The sequence below is a fragment of the Anolis carolinensis genome, chromosome 5, assembly GCF_035594765.1.
Source record: "Anolis carolinensis isolate JA03-04 chromosome 5, rAnoCar3.1.pri, whole genome shotgun sequence".
In the NCBI taxonomy this organism is placed as follows: domain Eukaryota; kingdom Metazoa; phylum Chordata; class Lepidosauria; order Squamata; family Dactyloidae; genus Anolis; species Anolis carolinensis.
Genome location: NC_085845.1, coordinates 102345815 through 102368009, shown reverse-complemented (window position 1 = coordinate 102368009; position 22195 = coordinate 102345815). Strand labels below are relative to the sequence as shown.

Here is a 22195-nt window from a genome sequence, read left to right as displayed (position 1 = left end):
AAATAAATAAATAAATACAGTAGAGTCTCACTTATCCAAGCTAAACGGGCTGGCAGAAGCTTGGATAAGCGAATATCTTGGATAATAAGGAGAGATTAAGGAAAAGACTCCTTAACATCAAATTAGGTTATGATTTTAAAAATTAAGCACCAAAACATCATGTTATACAACACATTTGACAGAAAAAGTAGTTCAATACGCAGTAATGCTATGTAGTAATTACTGTATTTACGAATTTAGCACCAAAATATCACGATATATTGAAAACATTGACTACAAAAATGGCTTGGATTATCCAGTGGCTTGGATAAGCGAGGCTTGGATGAGTGAGACTCTACTGTAACACTGTATATAGATTTGGCGTGAGTTACCCTTTAAAATGTACTTATCCTCATAAAGCCAACAAAGACAAGCCCCAAAAACTTACAATGCAAAACCATTTTGGACCAGGACAACCCGACCTGGATAGGCCTCACCTCTTCTGTGCTGGGTTAATGACAGACTGCAGAGCCTTTTGTCAGTGCAGACACAACTCAGGCCCGCAGCCCTGATATGGTAGTTTCTCTTTCCAAACAAAACATATCCCACGAGATATACAAAGCTGAGCTGGGAAACATGCGGGGCCTCTGGGAACTCCTAAGGCCTAAACAGGGCGGGCCTGAGGCCTGGGAGGCTCTCCCTCCGCCTCCCTCAGCTGTCAGCGCCGAGAAAACACGCGCGAATGGGCGTCAAGAAAGGGGCCTGGCCTGCCTCGCTCCACTCTGCGGGGTAGCCGTGGGCTGAGGGAAGGAGGCCCCCGATGGTGGGCGGCGGCGGCGGCGCGGGAGGCGGCAGCAGCAACATGCGCTCCGTCAGCTACGTGCAGCGGGTGGCGCTGGACTTCGGCGGGAGCCTCTTCCCGCACGCCATCTGCCTCGGAGACGCCGACAACGACGCGGTAGGCCTCCTTCCTTCCCTTCCCTCCCTCATTGCTTTGTGGGAAACACGGGCGGCCATTCCTGTTGGAAGGGCGGGAGGGCTGCCCTGAGGGGAAAGACGGCGTCCCGTTGAGGAGGAAAGCCAACAGGAAGGGAGGGAGGCTGCAGAGTTGAGTGGCGTTTGGGAGGCTCAATGATTTCCATTTCCAACATGGCGGCCAGCTGGCCTCCTCAGGTGTAGCAACCGCAGAAGCTCCAGCCTCAGGCCCTTCCCTCATTGTCTGCGGATCTGCGAGTAGGAAGGGAGGGAAGAGGCACAGCAGGGGCAGGTCACACACGCCTAAAGCTGCTCTGCCATGCAAGGAACACACAAGCAAAGCACTCCCGACAGATAGCCATCCAGTCTCGGCTTAAAACCCATCAGAGAAAGAAACTCCACCCTTTCAAGCAGGATATCCTACAGCAGGGGCCCCCAAACTTTTTAAGCAGAGGGCCGGTCCACAATCCTTCAGACTGTTGAGGGGCCGAATTATCATTTGAAAAAAACAAACAAACAAACAAATTCCTATGCATACTGCACATGTCTTATTTGTAGTGCAGCAACAACAACAACGAAAGAATACAATATTTAAAAATGAAAACAATTTCAACCAACATAAACCTATTAGGATTTCAATGGAAAGTGTGGGCCTGCTACTGGCCAATGAGATAGTCAAGTTAATTAGGATTGTTATTGTTGTGTGCCTTCAAGTCATTTCAGACTTTGGCCGAGCCTAAAATTAATTATTTATTTACTGCATTTATTTACTACATTTATATCCCACCCTTCTCACCCGAAGGGGACTTAGAGCAGCTGTATGTACATACAATATATTATATTATTAGCATAACACAATATTAGCATTATATATTACTATATTGAACTATACCACTATACTATTATATAATATGTAATTTATAACATATAATTAATATTATTATATGGTATTACTATTAGTATTATATTGTATAACATAAGATTATTATCAATATTATATGTATATACATTATATTATATTATTAAAACTGATATAAAAATATTATATTATAAAACTGAGGGCGGGGGCCAGGTAAATGACCTTGGAGGGCCGCATCCGGCCCCCGGGCCTTAGTTTGGGGACCCCTGTCCTACAGCCAAATAGTTCAGGAAGTTCTTTCAAATGTTGACACGGAATCGCTTTTCTTGCAGTTTGTATACAATGTTCCATGTCCTAATCTCTTTACATATGTCTCAGATGGTAGCTTTCTAGGAGAGATTTGCCCAATTCAAAGGATCCTAGAGTATGAACAGGCTCCCAAGGGCCATCCAGTCCAACCCAGTTCTGCTGTGCAAGTGATGAGGAACTGGAAAATATAGATTTTTAGACATACAATAGAGTCTCACTTATCCAACATAAACGGGCCGGCAGAATGTTGGATAAGCGAATATGTTGGATAATAAGGAGAGATTAAGTAGAAGCCTATTAAACATCAAATTAGGTTATGATTTTACAAATTAAGCACCAAAACATCATGTTATACAACAAATTTGACAGAAAAAATACAGTAGAGTCTCACTTATCCAACGTTCTGGATTATCCAATGCATTTTTGTAGTCAATGTTTTCAATATATTGTGATTTTTTGGTGCTAAATTCATAAATACAGTAATTACTACGTAGCATTACTGCATATTGAACTATTTTTTCTGTCAAATTTGTTGTATAACAAATCAGCATGGAAACTACAAGAGGTACCATAGATTGTTGTACATGGAAATAATGATAGTAAATAGTTTTTAATTTATTGAATACAGTTATATATTAAAATTATATATTTTTGTTATTTAAACTATATATATTGCGAAATTATGGTTTTTTTCTCGAAGTGACACACCACCCAAGTCATGCTAGGTTTTTTGATGAATTTTGACACACCAAGCACAAAAGGTTGCCCATCATTGCCCTAAGGCTATTCAGTTCAATTCCATTCTGTCCTGCAAGGAACGCACAAGCAAAGTGCTCCCGACAGATGGCCGTCCAGCCTCTGCTTAAAAGCCTCCAGATAAGGTGACACCACTGGACTTTCTCTGCCAAACAGTTCTTCAGGAGGTTCTTCCTAATGTTGAAGTGCACTCTGTCTCCCTGCAATTTGACTCCATTGCTCCCAGCCCTAGTCTCTTTAAATAGGTCTCAGATAGTGGCTTGCTAGAAGATTTGCCCCAATTCATAGAATGATAATTAGAAGAGATCACAAGTGCCATTCAGTCCAATCCCATTCTCTTCTCCCGTTGTTTGTATACATTGTTCCATGTTTAAATAAGTCTTGAGATGGTGTCTTTCTAGGAGAGATTTTTCCAATTCAAATAATTCTAGAGTTGGAAGAGACGCCAAAGCCATCCAGTCCAATCCCATTCTGCCATGTAAGAAACACACAAGCAAAGCACTCCCAATATGGCCATACAGCCCGGAAAACTCATAGAAACCCAACGATTCCGACCATGAAAGCCTTCGACAAAACATTAAAATGATTTCATTTCACGTGAAATAAGACCTGTGTTATGGGAGAAATTATTACTGAGAAGTTTAGAATGGCTTTCTCTTAGGTATTTCATTGCTATTTTTGTAGTACTTGTCTAATGCATTTTATTCTATAAAAACTGCATGGGCAAGGGTCTAACTGGAGGCAGGGTCAAATGACCATGGTTTTTTAAAAAAATCCTTGACCAGTACGTGCTTTTGCGAACTAAAATGAGTTGTTCTGCTTTTGCACATATACAAATACTAGAAATTCCAAATAATTTTCTGCAAATACTATCAGCAAATGCTTTACTATCAGCAATTCATCACACCAGTCAACCAATCCATATCGTAACCTAATATTGGCTAATTTAAAGTTGTCATGTGAAATATAGTCATTAACACCTAGCATTCCAAACTAGTGGTTACTGGTAATAATCAAGATTATAGTAGTTCTAGTTCATTCCTCAGAAATGTGGCTTTGAAACCCTTGTTTAGCCAGCTTCAGTCAATAAGCCAATCATTTAAAGTATGGTTCACCCCAGAAACCAAGTCACAACAAGTCAAAAGTTGTTGCTTTCTATATGTTCTTTCGTTGTACTCTATAGTTGCCAATGAGTTTTCACTTTGTGATGTTTTTGTGTGTCGTAACTGAAATATAACTTTGCTAGCAATGTAATTTCCTTTTCTCCTCCAGCTAAATGAGCTAGTGGTGGGAGACACCAGTGGAAAACTATTTATATACAAGAACGATGAAAGCAAGCCTTGGAATGTGCGCTCATGTCAAGGAATGGTCAGTAGAAACTGAAGTTTATCATCTTGATTTTACAGTATTTAGCACTTGTGTACAAATTACAGCTACCCTAGTAGTTGTGTTCCTAATTCTGGGAAAATTAATAGTTCTTATTGTCTGTTTTAGCGCACATACCTCAATTATAATACCAGATTATTACAGCACCACTAGAGTTTAAAATTTCTGGTTTATGGAATGGAGGTTGTAGTTTTTGATCCTTGTCTACGCCATACATTTTAATGCTGTCTACCCTTGTCCTCCTCCATTTCTGGGAGTGGGCATGTGATGTCATGAGTTTGCATTAACATGTTTGAATTATTGTGTACATATGAAGTAAGTAATTGTTGTGAGAGGGGAGAGAATGGAGTCTTTAAATGGATGCTGATGGAATGATTGGGGGGATTTGTATGGGACAATTGCTGAGAGGCAGTTAAACTTGGGGCTTGGAGAAGAGCACAGATGAAAATATGTTTTGAAAGGACTTAGGAATAAGCTAGGGTTGGAGTGAGAGAAAGCATTTTGAGTTATATGATTTACTAGCTTGGGGACCCGGCGGTGCCCGGGTAATTTGAGAATGGTATTATTTGTCTTTCAATGTTATGTATTCTGTTTGGAGTGGGTGAACTACAATTCCCAGAATCGTGGGTCAATCCTCCCCAAACCCTGGCAGTATGAAAGGTTGGCCATTTTGGGCCTGTGTACCAAGTGTGGTCCAGATCTGTCGTTGGATGGTCATCGCCTGGCTGTAGTGCTCTGTGGATGGGGGTGAACGATTACAACTCCCAGAGTCCTGGGGCAATTGCCGCAAAACATCTGTCAGTATCCACAGCAGGGAATGTTCAGTCTATGTGCGAAGTTTGGTCCAGATCCGTCATTGGCTGGGTTTAGTGGTCTTTGGATGCAGGTGAACTACAACTCCCAAAATCAAGGCTCATTCCCACAAACACCTGCAGTATGTTCAGTTGGTCATGTGGTTCCGATCCATTGCCGGTGGGAGTCACTGTTTCTCTGGATGTAGGCGAACTATAACTCCCTTTCCCCCAAACCTGTCCAATATATTCTGTTGGTTATGGGAGCTCTGTGTGCCAAGTTTGGTCCTGGTCCATCATCGGAGAGGTTTGGAATGCTCATTCATTGCAGGTGAACTATAAATCCCAGTACCTACTACTCCCAAATGTCCAGGCCAATTCCCCTTAAAACCCACCACTATTCAAATCTATGCATATCAGGTATGCATGGCAAGTTTGGTCCAGACCCATCATTGTTTGGGTTCATAGCATTCTGTGTGTAGGTGAACTACAACTCCTCTAACTTCCCCAGTAGGAGTCACAGTGCTCTGACTTGATGCGGGGTGAACTACAACTTCCACCATGTGGCATCAATCCCCCAAACTCCTCCAGTAAGTTTGGTTGCAGCTCAGTTCTGGTCTGTTTGTTATGCAGAGAGATTTGAAAGGGCAGTAGGCGAGGTCATGCAAATTCCACAGCAATGGAGAACCATGGGGTGCCTGCCTGTGGTGGAGGAAAATGCAAAATGTAGGATGAAATGGTCCCCAAATGGAAGCATTCGTTGGGTGGTGGGCCGTAGTGTTTGGGGAGGACATTGGCAGGGGTTGGGCTGCATGTTCATGGCACTCGCTGTAACAGCAATGTCAGTGCAAAGGAGTGACTTGCTTGCTTGTCGGCACTGGGAACTATAGCCTGTTTGTGGAGGCCGGAGGCTGTCTGTGTGAGTGGACACCCGTGCCGCATACACACATACGGGTTTTCACTTTTATTATGGATTTAGATTAGATTAGATAGATGAGGGTCTGATTTAACTAGAGATGAGAAAATGTGTTTCAAATGTTACATATAAATAACCTATTGTTCTATGTTTAATTTCTGTAAATCTAGTTTTATTTTTATATACATCTGGCCTCTGGAATTGCTATCTTTCTGAGAGCTGCGTTTCAGACAAAGTATTTGTGGTGGCAGCTTTGAAGTTGGAAAGGTGATGTCCTGTTGGGGATAAAAGTAGTAGAAATTCTCATAGGAACCTTGAGTGCATTTAGACTGATCCTGCAGGCGGTGTCACACAAGAGAGGCAGGAAGAAGCAAAGGTGTGGAACAAGGAAAGCCATCACTTTGAGTACTTGTAGTGAACACTATGGAGGACTTCCCATTTGATGAGTGAAGTATAACGACCCTCACATTTGACCACAGTGGTGTCATTTTCCTGAGCTGCATAGCAACACATTTGTTGTATACAGTGGTGGGATAAAGGGTTGAAGCTCCATATTTGTACAAATAAACGAGAATTCTCACGTTTGCTCACAATACAAATTATGGGTAATTTCTTGTCTCATAATATTTACTGTAGGGCTTTTTGTTTATCTTCTGATAATGGGATAACACAGCTTGGCCTTCTTATAATGTGGTTATAGGCACTTTGAGGATTGCAGAATTTGAACATACCCTATTTCCCCAAAAATAAGACGTACCCATAAAATAAGCCATAGCAGGATTTCTAAGCGTTTGCTCAATATAAGCCATACCCCGAAAATAAGACATAGTGATAGGCGTGGCTATGCAGCGTACAGGGTCTGCACCCCCTGTCAGGTCTTAGTCGTTCAGTGCGTGCTGCAAGCTGAGGCATAGAGGAAGACATAGAATGTGAAAGTCTTTTCAGTGAAGTGAGGAGCAGGACACTCTGCTTTAAGGAATTGTATGTCCTCAGGGGGGAAAGGTAGAGCTGTGGCTGCTGTTTTACTCGGCACTGTCGTTCTCTCTCTCCCAGCACCAACCAGCAACAGTCTATAGGTCTCTCTCACCCCCCCCCCCCCCACACACACACAAATTCCAGTAAAGCTGCTGCTTCCCAGCACTGACCAGCAACAGTCTATGGGTCTCTCTCACCCCACACAAACACCAGGGGGTAGGGGTAAAGCTTCAGCAAGCAGTCTGCTAATGAGCTCAGAGAGATTATCCCATAAATGCAGATTGTTGTACCATACTTAATAAAAAAAATAAGACATTACCTGAAAATAAGCCATAGTGTGTCTTCTTGAGGAAAAATAAATATAAGACAGTGTCTTATTTTCGGGGAAACACTCCTGGTATTACACTTGTAGTCAAGGCCTTAACCCTCGTGGCCACTTTTTTTTTGCTTCTGCACTGTGATGTGGTACCAGGAGGCAGAATATTTGAATGCCAATTAATATTTGGTTTACTCATTAGCTGTTCATCTGGCTTTTGTGGTTTATGGTTCTGAAGACAACGAATTTATTTCAAATAAAATCCGTTGCTATATTTTATTTATCTGTTTGCATTAGTGCTGTTGTACTTCCATATTTAGACTAAAAGAATTGGACTTAATCAAATAAATTCTTTTTTTCCTCCAGCTTACATGTGTTGGTGTTGGAGATGTGTGCAATAAAGGAAAGGTAAATGTTTAAAGAAGAATTCGTCAACTTGCATTTATGTTACGTATCTGTCTATGCTACTATTGGCTAATATAATCTTCAACTATTCAGTTTTACATCTCGTGAAATGATGTTCACTGCCATGGTATGGCATGTATTGTATGCATTATGAATTGTTCTAATATATGCTGTTTCTGCGCTATATTTGCTGAGTCACTGATTCTTACATATATTGATAGACTGGTTGTTTCATCTTTTTATGAAATCTGGTCTTTTGTTATTTTTCTGCACATGAAGAAAATTGACATGTAGACATATGTAGTAACTCATCCCCTGTAATCTTGCAAAAATCATGGGGTTTTTTTGAAGCCTGTCAGTAATTTTTGGATTAATAATTCATCTTCACTTCCTTGTATCATCTATTTCCAGAATTTTCAAGGCCTTGGGAGGGAGGACATACTTTTGTTTGTTTTATAATGTTTTATATTATATTATATGTTCCCATTGTTTTAATTTTTGTGGGGTTTTTTTTTCATATTTTTAATTGACATTGTCATAGGTACCATTCTGGGAAAGGGTCAGCATACAAATATAATGCATGAATTAAATTGTTGCCATATAGCAATATAGCAAAGAGTTAGAAGACCACAAGGGCCATTCAGTCCAGCCCCTTCCCATGTAGGAACACACAATCAAAGCACCCCGACAGATGGCCATCTAGTCTCTGGCCATCTAGCCTTCTAATACAGCCTAATACATGGAAAGCAAAGCAAATGAAACCTCTGGAAAGTACTGTCCAAGGTATCTTAAAGCAGGGATGTCAAACCCATTTTCTTTGAGGCCACATCAGCCTTATGGTTGTTTACAAAGGGCTGTTGAATTTTTTGCTCTAGTCATGATGTCTAATGATGAGGAATACAGGAGTTTTAGTCCAACATCTAGAGGGTCACATAAATTGAAATGGTGGGCTGGATTTGGACTGCGGACTAGGGATACTAAAGACTGGTAAAGGTTTAACTTTTACTATCGTGGAGATACTAAAGAAATGGCCCTTATTTTCCCACTTGAAGGTCATATTTACGCACCTTGGATATTAAGTTTCCAGTTTGAAAATGAAACTACTTAAAATGCAAGTTGCAACAAACATCCTTTTAACTGATAAATTCTACAAAACATGCAATATGCTACCAAATGGATAGTAGTTCAAGACTCCTCAGAAGGAGAGTTATAACTCAGCTTCATATTCCCCTGAGTTGGGGGTTTAGAGAGTTGCTCAGGGTTTTTACATTGCATATGCCCTGCCAATTTCCAGGTTAGGTCACATACCCTCCATGTTATAACTACCGTGCCTGTCGTATTGATCAGGAATCTTTTCTACCAGAACTTAGTTGTCGCAGTGAGTGCTGAAGGCTGGTTTCATCTCTTTGACCTGACTCCTCACTCAAAGCACCTGGATGCCTTGGGTTACCATGAGCTCCCAGCAGCCGATGACCAAAAACTGGGATTCAAACAGCACATTCCCGCTAACACCAAGGTTATGCTGATCAGTGACATTGGTGAGTAGAAGCACCCATGAAGTGGAAGAAGCTTCACAGAATAGAAAATTCGGTGTCAGTGTGGGCAAAAGAAAGAAGATGAATGCAGTCCCCTTTCCTCCTCAGATCTTGAGTGTTCTGAAGCTAGAATAGGACAAGAAATGAAAGTTCAAACTTTTGGCCATCCTAAGCAATTATGCAAATTGAAATTATATCTAACATGTTTAGTTTTTAATTGATTAATCACCTGTATTCTATTTGTTTAATTGCCATATAAATATTCATGTTTTAAAATACATATGCTGTAGGACTTGCATTTGATGTCTCATAATCAGAGGAAATCTCTCCCGATGCTTTGATTAAAAGTCATATTTCAAATATTAACAAATAATGCTGCTGTGATCACCCTGTATGTGTGTCCCTTTTTATCTACTATGAAAGGTGTAACACATACATTTGCAATGTTGTTGATTGCTGTCATGCATCTTCAAGTCATTTTTGATTTATGGGGACCCTAAGGCAGAAAAAAATATGATCACAAACAAGTGCTATTTTGCTCAGTATCTGAACTCTATATATGCTGGACCATTTTCCAACTCAGTAGGAAAAAATGTATCATGTGGTTCTTAAGAATAGATTGTGAACTGCTTATTGTACAGTGACGATGCTTTCATTGGCATTTCTTACCATTTTAGTTCCTTAATTTCAGTAGTAGTTGTATGCATTTAAAAAACCAAACCTAAAGTATGACTTATTGTACAGCTTTTGTATATTAGGAATCATCTCCTTTTGATTCCCTTTCAATTGTCTTATCAAATGGGATTACAGCTCTTCTTTGTGGTCTCTGGCTCACGTACACAAGTGGGTTATCGCTACAAAATAACCTTTTTAATATTGTAATTTTTAAAAATTCTGTGTTATATTATCACACCAGAACCAGCCCAGCTTGAATATAAACAACCGTATCACTATGTAGATCTGTTGGTTAAAATAGGCCAACCACAGAGGTGTATCATAATCATTCTGAGAGAGCAAGTTTTTGTTTTCCACGGTGTGCCGTCTCTTTCTCTGAAGACAAAAGTTTTGTTTTTTCTATAGATGGAGATGGAAAGAGTGAATTGGTGGTAGGTTATACAGACCGTGTGGTGCGGGCCTTTCGCTGGGAGGAATCATCTGAGAGTTCAGAGCATATATGTGGACAGCTGGTGCTACTCAAAAAGTGGCTACTGGAGGGACAGGTAGGAAATGGTTTTATACACACTGGTGTAAGAGAACACACCTCAGGAACAAGGAGTTTAGGTGGGATGAGAGAAGGAGATAGTGATGTATATAGTTTCTGCCCCCATATGTCAAATTTTGGCAGATTTTAAGTGAATCATGCTGATTTTCTGTGCAGTATATGCCAGCTAAGCCTTATTCATGTACTGTACTTATCTCCCTACCACAAGGCAATTTGTTTGATAAAATAATAACAGGAACTAATTATGCCAGTTATCAGTACACCTCCCATTACATTCCTTAATTTTCAGCAACAATTGTATATAAATGAGATAATTCACTCTCCCCTGAATTATTCTTCTCACTGCAACACTACCTGTGGAGTGCAGAGTCCAGAAACTATATAGGAGGGATTTGAATGTGAATAAGAGAAAGTCAAGACAATTAAAACACTCCTGGACTTGGGAGGTGAAGGGCAGAAGAGAAGTAGTTGGATTAGAAGATGAATAAAGGAGCCAGTGACATGTTCGATCACAGAAAAGAGCCAGAGGCTGGGTTGGTGGAAAAACTGATTATATGGTAGATCAAAAATGCAATGGATGGAGATATGCGAATGATGCAACAGTAGGAGTTTTTTTTGTGTTAGGAGCTACCTGAGAAACTGCAAGTTGCTTCAGGTGTGAGAGAATTGGATGTCTCCAAGGACGTTACCCAGGGGACACCCGGATGTTTGATGTTTTACCATCCTGTGGGAGGCTTCTCTCATGTCCCTGCATGGGGAGCTAGAGCTGACAGATGGGAGCTCACCCGTTCTCCATATTCGAACTGTTGACCTTTTGGTCAGTAGCCCTACCAGCACAAGGGTTTCACCCATTGCACCACTGGGGGCTCCACAGTAAGAGATGAATCCAGGGGACACACAGATGCAGGGGTTAGTTGAGAATAGCAATTCATTTAATTGACTGATTGGTTTCATTTACCTTTTTTTATGGGTAAAACCCAACTCTCTCAGGTGGATAGTCTCTCTGTAAATCCAGGCTCTGATTGTGCTCCTGAGATGATGGTGTCGCAGCCTGGATGTGGTTATGCAATACTCCTCTGTACTTGGAAAGGACAGAAGCAGCCTCCAATAGAAAAGACAGACAGTTCTTCAACTAGCAGGTGAAATTTCCAGGACCGAGTAGGACAAATTGGTATACTCTAATAATGGCCATCATTAATATTTATTGGGTAAGATGGCTTGTTTTTTCCAATCTTCTATTAATGTTTTTGATGGAGACTGAACATGGTGAAGCATGTAATTCCAGATATTCCAAAAAAAAAAACCATTCAAGAGTAATTGTTCAACATGTTTATGATTAATCAAGCATCTTCAAAGCATTGATGGCTGAATATGAGCTTATGGGCCTCCAGCTTTTGTTTCATAACTCCCATAATCCTTAGCCAGTATAATTAGTAGCTATAAAATTATGGGAGTTACTATTCAACATCTGGAAACCCATAAATTGCACCCCCATGCATAGGATGCATATGTTATGGCTCATCATCACAGTCACTGAGATCAGGCCAAGCCAGAACATTGCTTCAGACTGACCCTGGATTCTGTGGAGGTGTTTACATTCGCCACCTGCAATCCACAGCAGAGTCCAAACCGTCTAGTTGAGCTAGTCTGGTTCAGTCCCACTGGATGGTCACCCTTTCCTGAAGTGTTACTCCTGCCACTATGGCAATTGGGACAGCATGCCTTTGCTAACATCACCAAAGTGCCCGTCAATGGCCAGGAGCTTTTCAGAGGTCTTGGCTGGCTGCCACAGTGACATGGACAAAGTAGGCCTGTGCCATGGAGCTTGGGGAAAATGTAATGGCGGCATCTGGCCATGTCCAGCTGTCCACATTATAACTGATACTGGCCATTTCAATCTGCAGCTATTGCTGCATTTTACTGAGTATTTTATTGATTAGGGTTTTTGTATGATTTTTATGTAAATTTGTTTTATATTAATTATTGTTTTATAAATGTATATTTTACTATATTCTGTTTGTTCTTGCAGCACTATTATGTGCTTTTGTAAGCTGCCCAAGTCCCTTTTGTAAGATGGTGGCAGGATATAAATAAAGTTATTATTATTGTGATTATTATTATTGATCCTGGACTGTGGGGCTGCTCCAGAGCATTCCCCGACTTCTCCTAATATGGGATCAAACCATGTTGAGCAGTTTTACCATGCATTACTAACTAGGAGTCCCTGGACATAGTCCGGACGTCTAAAAGCATAGTCTGGTTGAAAATGGATTATGGGGCCAATGGCAACAAACCCTAAGATCAAAGAAGTAGAATCTCCATTCTGTAAGCCTGTGTCTCCATACAACAAGGCCTCTTCCTCCAAGTGTTACCCTATGAAGGGGAAGGAGGCAGGAGAGAATCCTTAGGTGATGGGTAGAAGAAAGGATCCATGCTCTGGCCTGATTGAATAGAATGGAACTTTACTCCCATCAGCTCCTAATCCTCTTTTAATGCTTTTCCACTCTCCCTCATTTTACAGTTATGCTGCCGACCCACATTGTCACTTCAGTTTATTTATTGTTTACAGTATTTATTTGCCCCATTTATACCCTGCCCTTCTCACCCCAAAGGGGACTCAGGGTAGCTTACACATGGCAACTATTCAATGCCTCACCACATACAGAAAGCTTAAAATAACTCAAATTAAAATGAATACATTAATAACAGTTAAAAACAATACATTCAACATTAAAGCCATGTCATCCAAACCATAGTCTGAGGCTATGTAATCATTTCTGTAATCATTTCACATATTCTTAGGTCCATTATTGCACTAAATTATTTTCCAAAAGCCTGTTGCCACCCTCATGAGAATTTGAAACTCAAAGACATTGCTCTTGTTGTGACTAGATACCTTCCACCTCTTCAGACTGTGCTTTTTTCTAGGGAATCTCCAGTCCGCGATGTCATCCTACACCAGACATCAGGTCGAATTCACAACAAGAATGTTTCCACCCACCTCGTTGGCAGTATTGGCAGAGGTAAGTGCTGGGAATTATGAACTTGGCAAATGGGAGGAAATAAAAAAGAAGAAAAATACTTTGGGGAGAGTCAAACAGATTGCCTAGGAACTTATTATGCAGTTTGATTGCTGTTTCCAAACTTGCTTTCATCCAAGGGCCCTTCCAGACAGGCCCTATATCCCAGTTTCTGATCCCAGGTTTTCTGTTTATCTCAGATTATCTGGCAGTGTGGACTCATATCCAGTTTAAAGCAGAAAATCTGGGATCAGATCCTGGGATATAGGGCCTGTCTGGAAAAGATCTAAATCTAATTTCACTTTGTTCTGTTTGCCTTCTAACTAGTACACAATTGCAGTCCCATTTCTTTTGTGTTCAGTCTGATTTGGTCTGTAGCCACCCTCCCATGTTATACTTCAGAGAATGACCAATATTTATGGGAGAGATAGAAAACCTTTTTGTTCTATTGGAATATAAGTCCCAGAAACATTTTATCATATGCTTCCTCCCAGAAAGAGTGGTTTCAGCCCCCAATCACTTGGTTCCCTCTTATTACATCTTTTTCAAGGTGTACAGCTTACTTTTTGCAGTGTGATGATTAACTGGCTTATTTCTTACATTTACGCCCTGTGAGATCAGTTCCTCCTCCAACACAACAATGAATTCATGATTAATTACATGATTAATTACAACATTCACACTGCCTCCAACAGACAAGAGTTCTTTCCCCCACCCTGGACCATCCACAGATAAACCTCCCTTGCTTAGTTTTCCAATATACCTCACAACCTCTGAGGATGCCTGCCATAGATGTGGGCAAAACGTCAGGAGAGAATGCTTTTGGAACATGGCCATATAGCCTGGAAAATGCACAACCCAATACAATTCTTTTCCAACCTGTATGCATGCTCCCCACTTGTTATCTCTCAAGATCATCCCCTTCTCTCTTTAATTTTAAAATAAAATATTTTAAAGCTCTCTTCTCCCCTTGCTTGGATATGGGAAAGCTTTGGAAAACATGGCTCCAAAGGGGTTTCTCACTTTCACAAGAATTTCCTTCCTGCTTGGGAGCCCCTCCCCAGGTAGGGAATGCCCAGGCAAGACTTGCCAAAAGCTGTATGTGTTGACCACTCTTTAGTCACAGTCTGATAGAACCCAAAGAAAGTGCTACATGAAAACAGTATGAGTGGAATTAATCAGAATGGTTTGCAGTCTCCATGAATTGTATGCAACTGGTTCTGAACATCCTTCCAATTTCTGAAAAGCCTAAACACATATTTTGGGAATCAAATATTCTCTGGTTTCTCCACACAACCCGTGCCTCTCTCCAAACTAACATTTGGGGGTGACATGATAGCAAAAAGCATCTTCAATTGTTCATGTTGGAGGAACTTTAGCTATCAGAAGTTTGGGGATTGTGTATGCTTATCCCACAGAATTGGACTGGTTTTAATGTATATGTTGATCCTTTTGTCCATGTAATTGAGGGAAAGATTTTCTTTATTTTTTAAAAAAAACTTAGTTACCTAACCTGATTATTGGGAGTCCCAGAAATTTATTCATGTGCATGTATTGAATAAAATTCACAAAAAAAACCACACACACACATAAAGCCTTGGAATATTGAGTTGTATTTGATTTCAAAATAAAATTCCATGGAAAAATGAAAATTAATTGAAATGTGGAAAGAGAGGCCTTTCTCAAGATTGAAGAATTGCCCAATTGGAGTTTTCTGACAAATAATATATGGGATTTGGTAACTTTAAGGATACAAGATACTTCAGACATCATAACTGAATGTTGTATAGAATTTCAGTTTTGATCCTGCTTCTTTTCAACTCCGGTCTTCTTGTATTCTGTCTATGTAGGATATTCCAAAGAGAACAGTGGCGCCGGTTTATTTGCACTCTGCACTTTGGATGGTAAGCCATACTGATTCCTTAGAGAGAATGGAATGGGAAGAATACTCTTGGTTAAGAGAGAAAAAGTGGGATATAAATAAACAAAAACCTCACTGTCATCATCATCTGGGTTAACTTCCGGCAGAAGATGAATATAGAACCACATTGGCGGGATTAACAATAACGTATCTAGTGAGGTGTTCCCTCAGGTAACAAATACAGTGTTCACGATTTTTATAAATAATTTTTTTCAGTTTCACGGTCATCTTGCTTCCCTACAGACATGAAAATGGGGGGCCTGTGACTGTCTTGCTATTTAACGTTCTCTTTTTTCCTGCAGGGACACTGAAACTCATGGAAGGGGCAGACAAGCTGTTGTGGTCAGTGCAGGTTGACCACCAACTTTTTGCTCTAGAAAAACTAGATGTTACGGTAAGTTCTGTTCAGTTACATCATTTGGAATAGGTATTTGTATCCTGGTACCCTCCTTGGATGATATAGAATCATTTTCTTCCCTCTCTGCAGTAACACAGAAACCAGTTGTTTTAGTGAGTCATCTTTATTTTTGACTAGCTTGGGGTCCTGGCGGTGCCTGGGTTATTTGATAACAATGGTTTCAAGTCGGGTCCATCTTTTTGAAACACTCTACATTTCACTTTGTTTTCTGCTGCCTGCCCTGGAAACTAAGACTTGGAACAATGGGTTCAGATGACAGGAAAGGAAATTCCACCTGAACATTAGGAAGAACTTTCCGACCGTAAGAGCTGTGCAATAGTGGAACTCTCTGCCTCAAAATATTTGCACTTGCCTTGTAAAATATTTCATGGTGCAGAAGGTGGAATAGACAACAAGAGAATCCACTGTTTTATATCTGATCCTAACCAAGTGACGACTTGGTTAATGGGGTGGAAGAGGCAGTTTCCTTAGGTTCGTCTTGAGTTTGTTATGCAGCAGAAAAGTGGGATCTAGCATAGTCAGACACACATTTTAGATTTTAAAAAGACTGATTTCAGAAGACTTAGGGGAAAACTGAGTGTGATTCTATGATGAGTAACACTAAAAAATAAAGAAGTTTATGAAGGATGGTAGTTTCCAAAAAGTGAGAAATGTGAACTGCTTGACAGTGCAATATGCTGCCTTGGAGTTGGGTGTTGTCTCTGTCTCTGGAGATTCTTTAGGAGAGACTGGATGACCATCTGTTAGGAGTGCTCTGATTGTGAGTTTCTATATGGCAGGGGATTGGTCTGGATGGCCCTTGTGGTCTCTTCTAACTCTGATTCTTCAAATTTATTCCAGTTTTCCCTCAAAAAGCTTTGTGTATTTTCACGACAACCCAGAAAGATTTCTATCCAGTCAGTGATCAAACTGCAACCTGTTTAACATTTTTAAGAGATAGTATATTCCTGGATAATGATTTCTGGAAACAAAATACTATAGCTACAAATATGGCCCTAGGGCTGACACATTTTTAAAAAATTATAAATTTGAACTCTTCCAGGCAAACGGTCATGAGGAGGTTATTGCGTGTGCTTGGGATGGACAAACTTATATCATAGATCACAACAGGACTGTGGCTAGGTTCCAGGTTGATGAAAATGTGAGCGCCTTCTGTGCAGGTGAGCTGTTTATTTCTTATCAGATCTAAATATGTAAATATTTAAGAATTAAATATTTAAGAATTTAAAATCAGTAAAAAGTAAACAGTAAATTTGACTCATTGTCCTATGTAATTGTCTAAAGTAATTGCCAGCTCAAATATAGTCTGCTTCTTGGCAAAATTCAAAATGCTATTTATGTTTTATTAAACCCCACACAACGTAGGTCCATGTTATCTGAAAGATTCTTAGTTATTGCAGCTTGAACTTACCAAGTGAAACTAGGCTGCTCCCATCTTTGTTGTCTTCCTGGAGACAAAGACATTTTTATTGACATTTTGTAGGCTTGGGCGGTTGACTAACTTCTGGTGATGGGGCCTGTTATTGAGTTGAGTGCTGTATATCTCCTAGGGCATATTATCATTATTTTTAATTGTTTTAAACTGAGCATTTAATTTAACTCTCATTTAATAGTTACAGTAGAACCCCGGTACTCGGAGTTAAACCGGCGGACCGCAACTCGGTCAACCGGATAACTCGGATTACCAGGCGGGACGAAGGCTGGACTGGGAGGCGCTGCAATCGCCTCCCGGTTCAGTCCTCGTCCCCATGGAGAGGCCTCTCCATGGGGAGGAAGGCTGGATCGGGAGCCGCTGTTTGCAGCGCCTCCCGGTTCAGCCCTCGCCCCCATGGAGAGGTCTCTCCATAGGGGCGAAGGCTGGATCGGGAGCCGCTGTTTGCAGCGCCTCCCGGTTCAGCCCTCGCCCCCATGGAGAGGTCTCTCCACGGGGACGAAGGCTGGATCGGGAGCCGCTGTTTGCAGCGCCTCCCGGTTCAGTCCTCGTCCCCATGGAGAGGCCTCCCCGCGGTTGGGAGCACCCCCGCAACGAAGGGGCTCTCCCTCCCTTTGGCAGAGGCCTGGAGCCAGGGAAGTGACTCTCGCTTCCCTGCCTCCAAGCCTTCGCCAAAGGAAGAAAGCCCCTTCGTTCGGCGGGTGGGTGAACGGGGAGGGCCGCAAAAGCCCTCCCCGTTCACCCACCCACCCACCCCGCCCGTGCCTTGGCTCCTTCGTCCTGCCGGGGCGGCAACACTGGTGCCTGGCGAGGCGAAGGAATCGGACCTGCGTGTTGCTAGGTAGATAACAAGCTACCTAGCAACACGCACAGGGCGCTCGCCCCTTGGGAGGTGCCTCCTGCATGTTGCTAGGTAGCTTACTATCTACCTAGCAACACGCAGGGGCCGCCTCCCAAAGGGCGAGCGCCCGGTGCATGTTGCTAGGTAGCTTGCTATCTACCTAGCAACACGCACGCCAGCGAGCAGGTGAACGGGGAGGGCCTTTACGGCCCTCCCCATTCACCTGCTCGGATTGCACGGAGGCTCGAACGAGCGGGGCTCGAACGAGCGGGGTTTTACTGTAATTAGTTTCATGTTCTTTTGTTTACAGTTACTTGAGTTGCATGTTTGAAAGAAAGTATGGGTATCAACCTAATAAATAAATAAATTGCACTAAATTCAGAGTTGCACTGATTAAACAGTGTCTACTGACATTTTATATCAACAGAGCCTAACACTAAAATTACAAATATCATCTGAAAAATTGCAAAACTTTACTCTCAGAATAAAAACATCTGAACTACATTTCTCACAGAAATCCGATGAAACCACCACTTCCTGTTGAATTACCCCATTTTAATTCAGATTGGTTTTTTTCTCCAGAAAGGCCTACATGCAGAGCATCCTTTAATCAAACTTAGGGTAAAGATTTTCCCCTGACATTAAATCTAGTCGTGTCTGGCTCTGAGGGTTGGTGCTCATCTCCATTTCTAAGCCAAATAGCGTTGTCTGTAAACACATCCAAGGTCATGACTGGCATGACCGCATGGAGTGCTGTTACCTTCCCACCGGAGTGGTACCTATTGATTTATTCACATTTGCATGTTTTCAAATTGCTAGGTTGGCAGAAGCTGGGGCTAACAGTGGGAACTCACCCCGCTCCCCAGATTCAAACCGCCGACTTTTTTGTCTGCAAGTTCAGCAGCTCAGCGGTTTAACCCGCTGCACCATCAGGGTTCAAACTTATTCTTAGGCAAAATCTTGACTTTCATATCTTAAACTAGTAATGAGATGTTTCTCTCATCCTGACGACCCAAAATACATGGAAAGGGCTATCACAGGATAGACTCTTCTCAAAAGACTAACATTGTTCCTTGGTGCCTCCACTGGATTTTCCAGTAGACTGCAATATGAGAGGGGAATAATAGATGACTTGGATTTACCTTCAGCTGAATGTTTCTCCCCCAATCTTTTTATGGAATTCATTTTTATTTGCTTAGTCTATCATTGGCTGCTTCATTTTTCTAGGCCTCTATGCCTGTAAAGGAGAGCGTAATAGTCCTTGTCTGGTATATGTCAGTTTCAACCAAAAGATCTACATCTATTGGGATGTTCAATTGGAGAGAATGGAATCCACCAATCTGCTGAAAGTACTAGAGTGCAACTCAGAATACGGAGATCTACTGCTACAGCTAAATGTTGGTATGTTGTAAGCCGTTACAAGCCTCATATAACCTTAAAATTGTGTTTTTGATTATAAATGAAAAGTAAAAGTAAAATCCATGCCTTGTAAAATATACTACTGAGAACTTTTATCAGTCCAATGAGAAATTCCCTGGCTGGCAAGACTGAACAATGTCCATCTATAGTCTTTACAATTTTTTTTGGAAATATGAGGTATCTTTTTCTTGAAGAAAAAGTAGTCAAGTGCGTAATTTTAATTTCTTCTTTTTAAAAAAAGGTTTACAAATTTCAAAACATTTCAACTAATACACATCATATACATCATTTGACATAATACTATATTTCACAGTATTCTTGATTGTGCTCTGACTGGTTAGTGCTGATTTTAAGTTGAGGATATTTCAGATTATCAGTGTAGCAGCTACCTTTTTTCAAGTAGTAGATATTATAATGGAAAATCCTAAACAAAAGGGGCAGTTGTGATTTTATTTATAAGAAACACAACCATTACTTTTCACATTCTTATGTTGATTGGGAATAGCAGATAAAATAGGATACAGATTCTAAAGTCTTGTAAGGCAGTGATACTTCTCATCAGTGATGTATGTGTACGTCTTCTATTTTTCATAGTTGATGGTGATGTTCCTGCTATCAAAGATCTGATTCACAAGACCTTATATTTTCCAGAGGAGCAGCTAAAAAGCCCTCCTCACGATCCACTCCCTGCTACAACATCCAGCTTGGCTGGTATTCAAGAAACCTTATGAGCAGATGATATAAAAGCAGGACCACCCACAACACTGCTTCTCGTGTCTTCTCGGTGCTTGACAGCCAAAGCAATGTTACAGACATCAGTAAAGAAGTGGAAAAGCAAAGTCCTAAAATGATAGCAAAATTTTGACCAAAGGCAAAAACATTGTTTCCCTCTTTTTTCTCATAATACTAATTGTTTGTGTTGGTCATTTTCTCTTCTGTCGCAAAATATCAACGCTGAAGTTGAGAAGTACAAAGATGAAAGCAGATAAGTGATTGCAGAAGATCATTTGTTTTTGTTGTATTTTTTTGTAGTTGTTTATTTTATTGTAATCTATTTATCACATTTTTATCTCCCCCTGAAAACTTCAATAAATGTTGTTATTCATAATGTAGACAGGATCAGCATTATCAAATGAATAGTTTGGGCTAAATCCCTTTTTATATACCATTGTTTTTTTCTTACAATTATACAAACAGATTGTGTTTTCTTAAGTTATTTGTTTATAAATGTTGCTACGGAAAAGTCCAGTTAATGCACTATTTTTTTTTAATGTGTCTTGCACAACCATTTGGTGAATCCTTTTGGTCTCTGATACACCATCCCCCACTTTCCTGTTTCCTCACATGTGCAAACATACATAGATATGATGCAGTTATGTGCATGGAATGTTCCTACTGCCTGATAATAGGTACTTCCAGACAACAGCTTGGGGTCTTAGTCATCCAAATTACAATAGGCTTTGCAGAACATTTAATACACAATTGGGCAGAGCATAACAAAATCTAGCCAAGCTCCAACAGACTATTTTTCTTTCTTAGACTTCAGGAGAGATGGTGGTGACTCACTTCATCACTGCTCTGCTCCCTGCTGTTTCAAGAGAGGCAACTAAAATATGGAGGATTCTGAAGTCTGGTGGGGAGGGATTAGAATTATAGAATAGTAGAGTTGGAAGAGACCTCATGGGTCGTCTAGTCCAACCCCCTGCCAAGAAGTAGGAAATCGCATTCAAAGCACCCCCGACAGATGGCCATCCAGCCTCTGCTTAAAAGTCTCCAAAGAAGGAGCCTCCACCACAGACTGGGGGAGAGAGTTCCACTGCCGAACAGTTCTCACAGTGAGGAAGTTCTTCCTGATGTTCAGGTGGAATCTCCTTTCCTGTAGTTTGAAGCCATTGTTCCGCATCCTAGTCTGCAGGGCAGCAGAAAACAAGCTTGCTCCCTCCTCCCTATGACGTCCCTTCACGTATTTGTACATGGCTATCATGTCTCCTCTTAGCCTTCTCTTCTGCAGGCTAAACATGCCCAGCTCTTTAAGCCGCTCCTCATAGGGTTTGTTCTCCAGACCTTTGATCATTTTAGTCGCCATCTTTTGGACACTTTCCAGCTTGTCAACATCTCCCTTCAACTGCGGTGCCCAGAATTGGACACAGTATTCCTGGTGTGGTCTGACCAAGGCAGAGTAGAGGGGTAGCATGACTTCCCTAGATCTAGATGCTATACCCCTATTTATGCAGGCCAGAATCCCGTTGGCTTTTTTAGCAGCCACATCACATTGTAGGCTCATGTTTAACTTGTTGTCTACGAGGACTCCAAGGTCTTTTTCACATATACTGCTGTCGAGCCAGGCGTCCCCCATTCTGTATCTTTGCATTCAATTTTTTCTGCCGAAGTGGAGTATCTTGCATTTATCCCTGTTGAACTTCATTTTGTTAGTTTCGGCCCATCTCTCTAGTCTGTCAAGATCGTTTTGAATTCTGCCCCTGTCTTCTGGAGTGTTAGCTATCCCTCCCAGTTTGGTATCATCTGCAAACTTGATGATCGTGCCTTCTAACCCTTTGTCTAAGTCGTTAATAAAGATGTTGAACAGAACCGGACCCAGGACGGAGCCCTGCGGCACTCCACTCGTAACTTCTTTCCAAGATGAAGATGACACATTGGTGAGCACCCTTTGGGTTCGTTCGCTTAGCCAATTACAGATCCACCTAACTGTAGTTTTGTCT

At 41.2% G+C, this 22195-nt stretch overlaps 1 protein-coding gene across 1 annotated transcript; it reads left to right on the top strand.

Moving 5' to 3' along the window:
- Positions 1-691: 691 nt before the first annotated feature.
- itfg2 (integrin alpha FG-GAP repeat containing 2) lies at positions 692-20723 on the top strand. The gene is made up of 12 exons (XM_003221377.4): positions 692-937; positions 4151-4246; positions 7629-7670; positions 9031-9205; positions 10283-10422; positions 11415-11563; positions 13353-13447; positions 15295-15348; positions 15668-15759; positions 16826-16943; positions 19284-19457; positions 20070-20723. The coding sequence occupies exons 1-12, from the start codon at positions 800-802 to the stop codon at positions 20204-20206; spliced, it is 1410 nt and encodes a 469-aa protein (XP_003221425.2). The 5' UTR covers positions 692-799; the 3' UTR covers positions 20207-20723.
- Positions 20724-22195: the final 1472 nt, after the last annotated feature.

Bases quoted from the DNA above. Each gene is read 5' to 3' on its own strand.
- itfg2 (XM_003221377.4), top strand. From the start codon at position 800: ATGGTGGGCGGCGGCGGCGGCGCGGGAGGCGGCAGCAGCAACATGCGC. The intron at 7,671-9,030 runs GTAAATGTTTAA...CTTTTCTACCAG, and splicing joins ATGTGTGCAATAAAGGAAAG to AACTTAGTTGTCGCAGTGAG. The intron at 19,458-20,069 runs GTATGTTGTAAG...TATTTTTCATAG, and splicing joins ACTGCTACAGCTAAATGTTG to TTGATGGTGATGTTCCTGCT.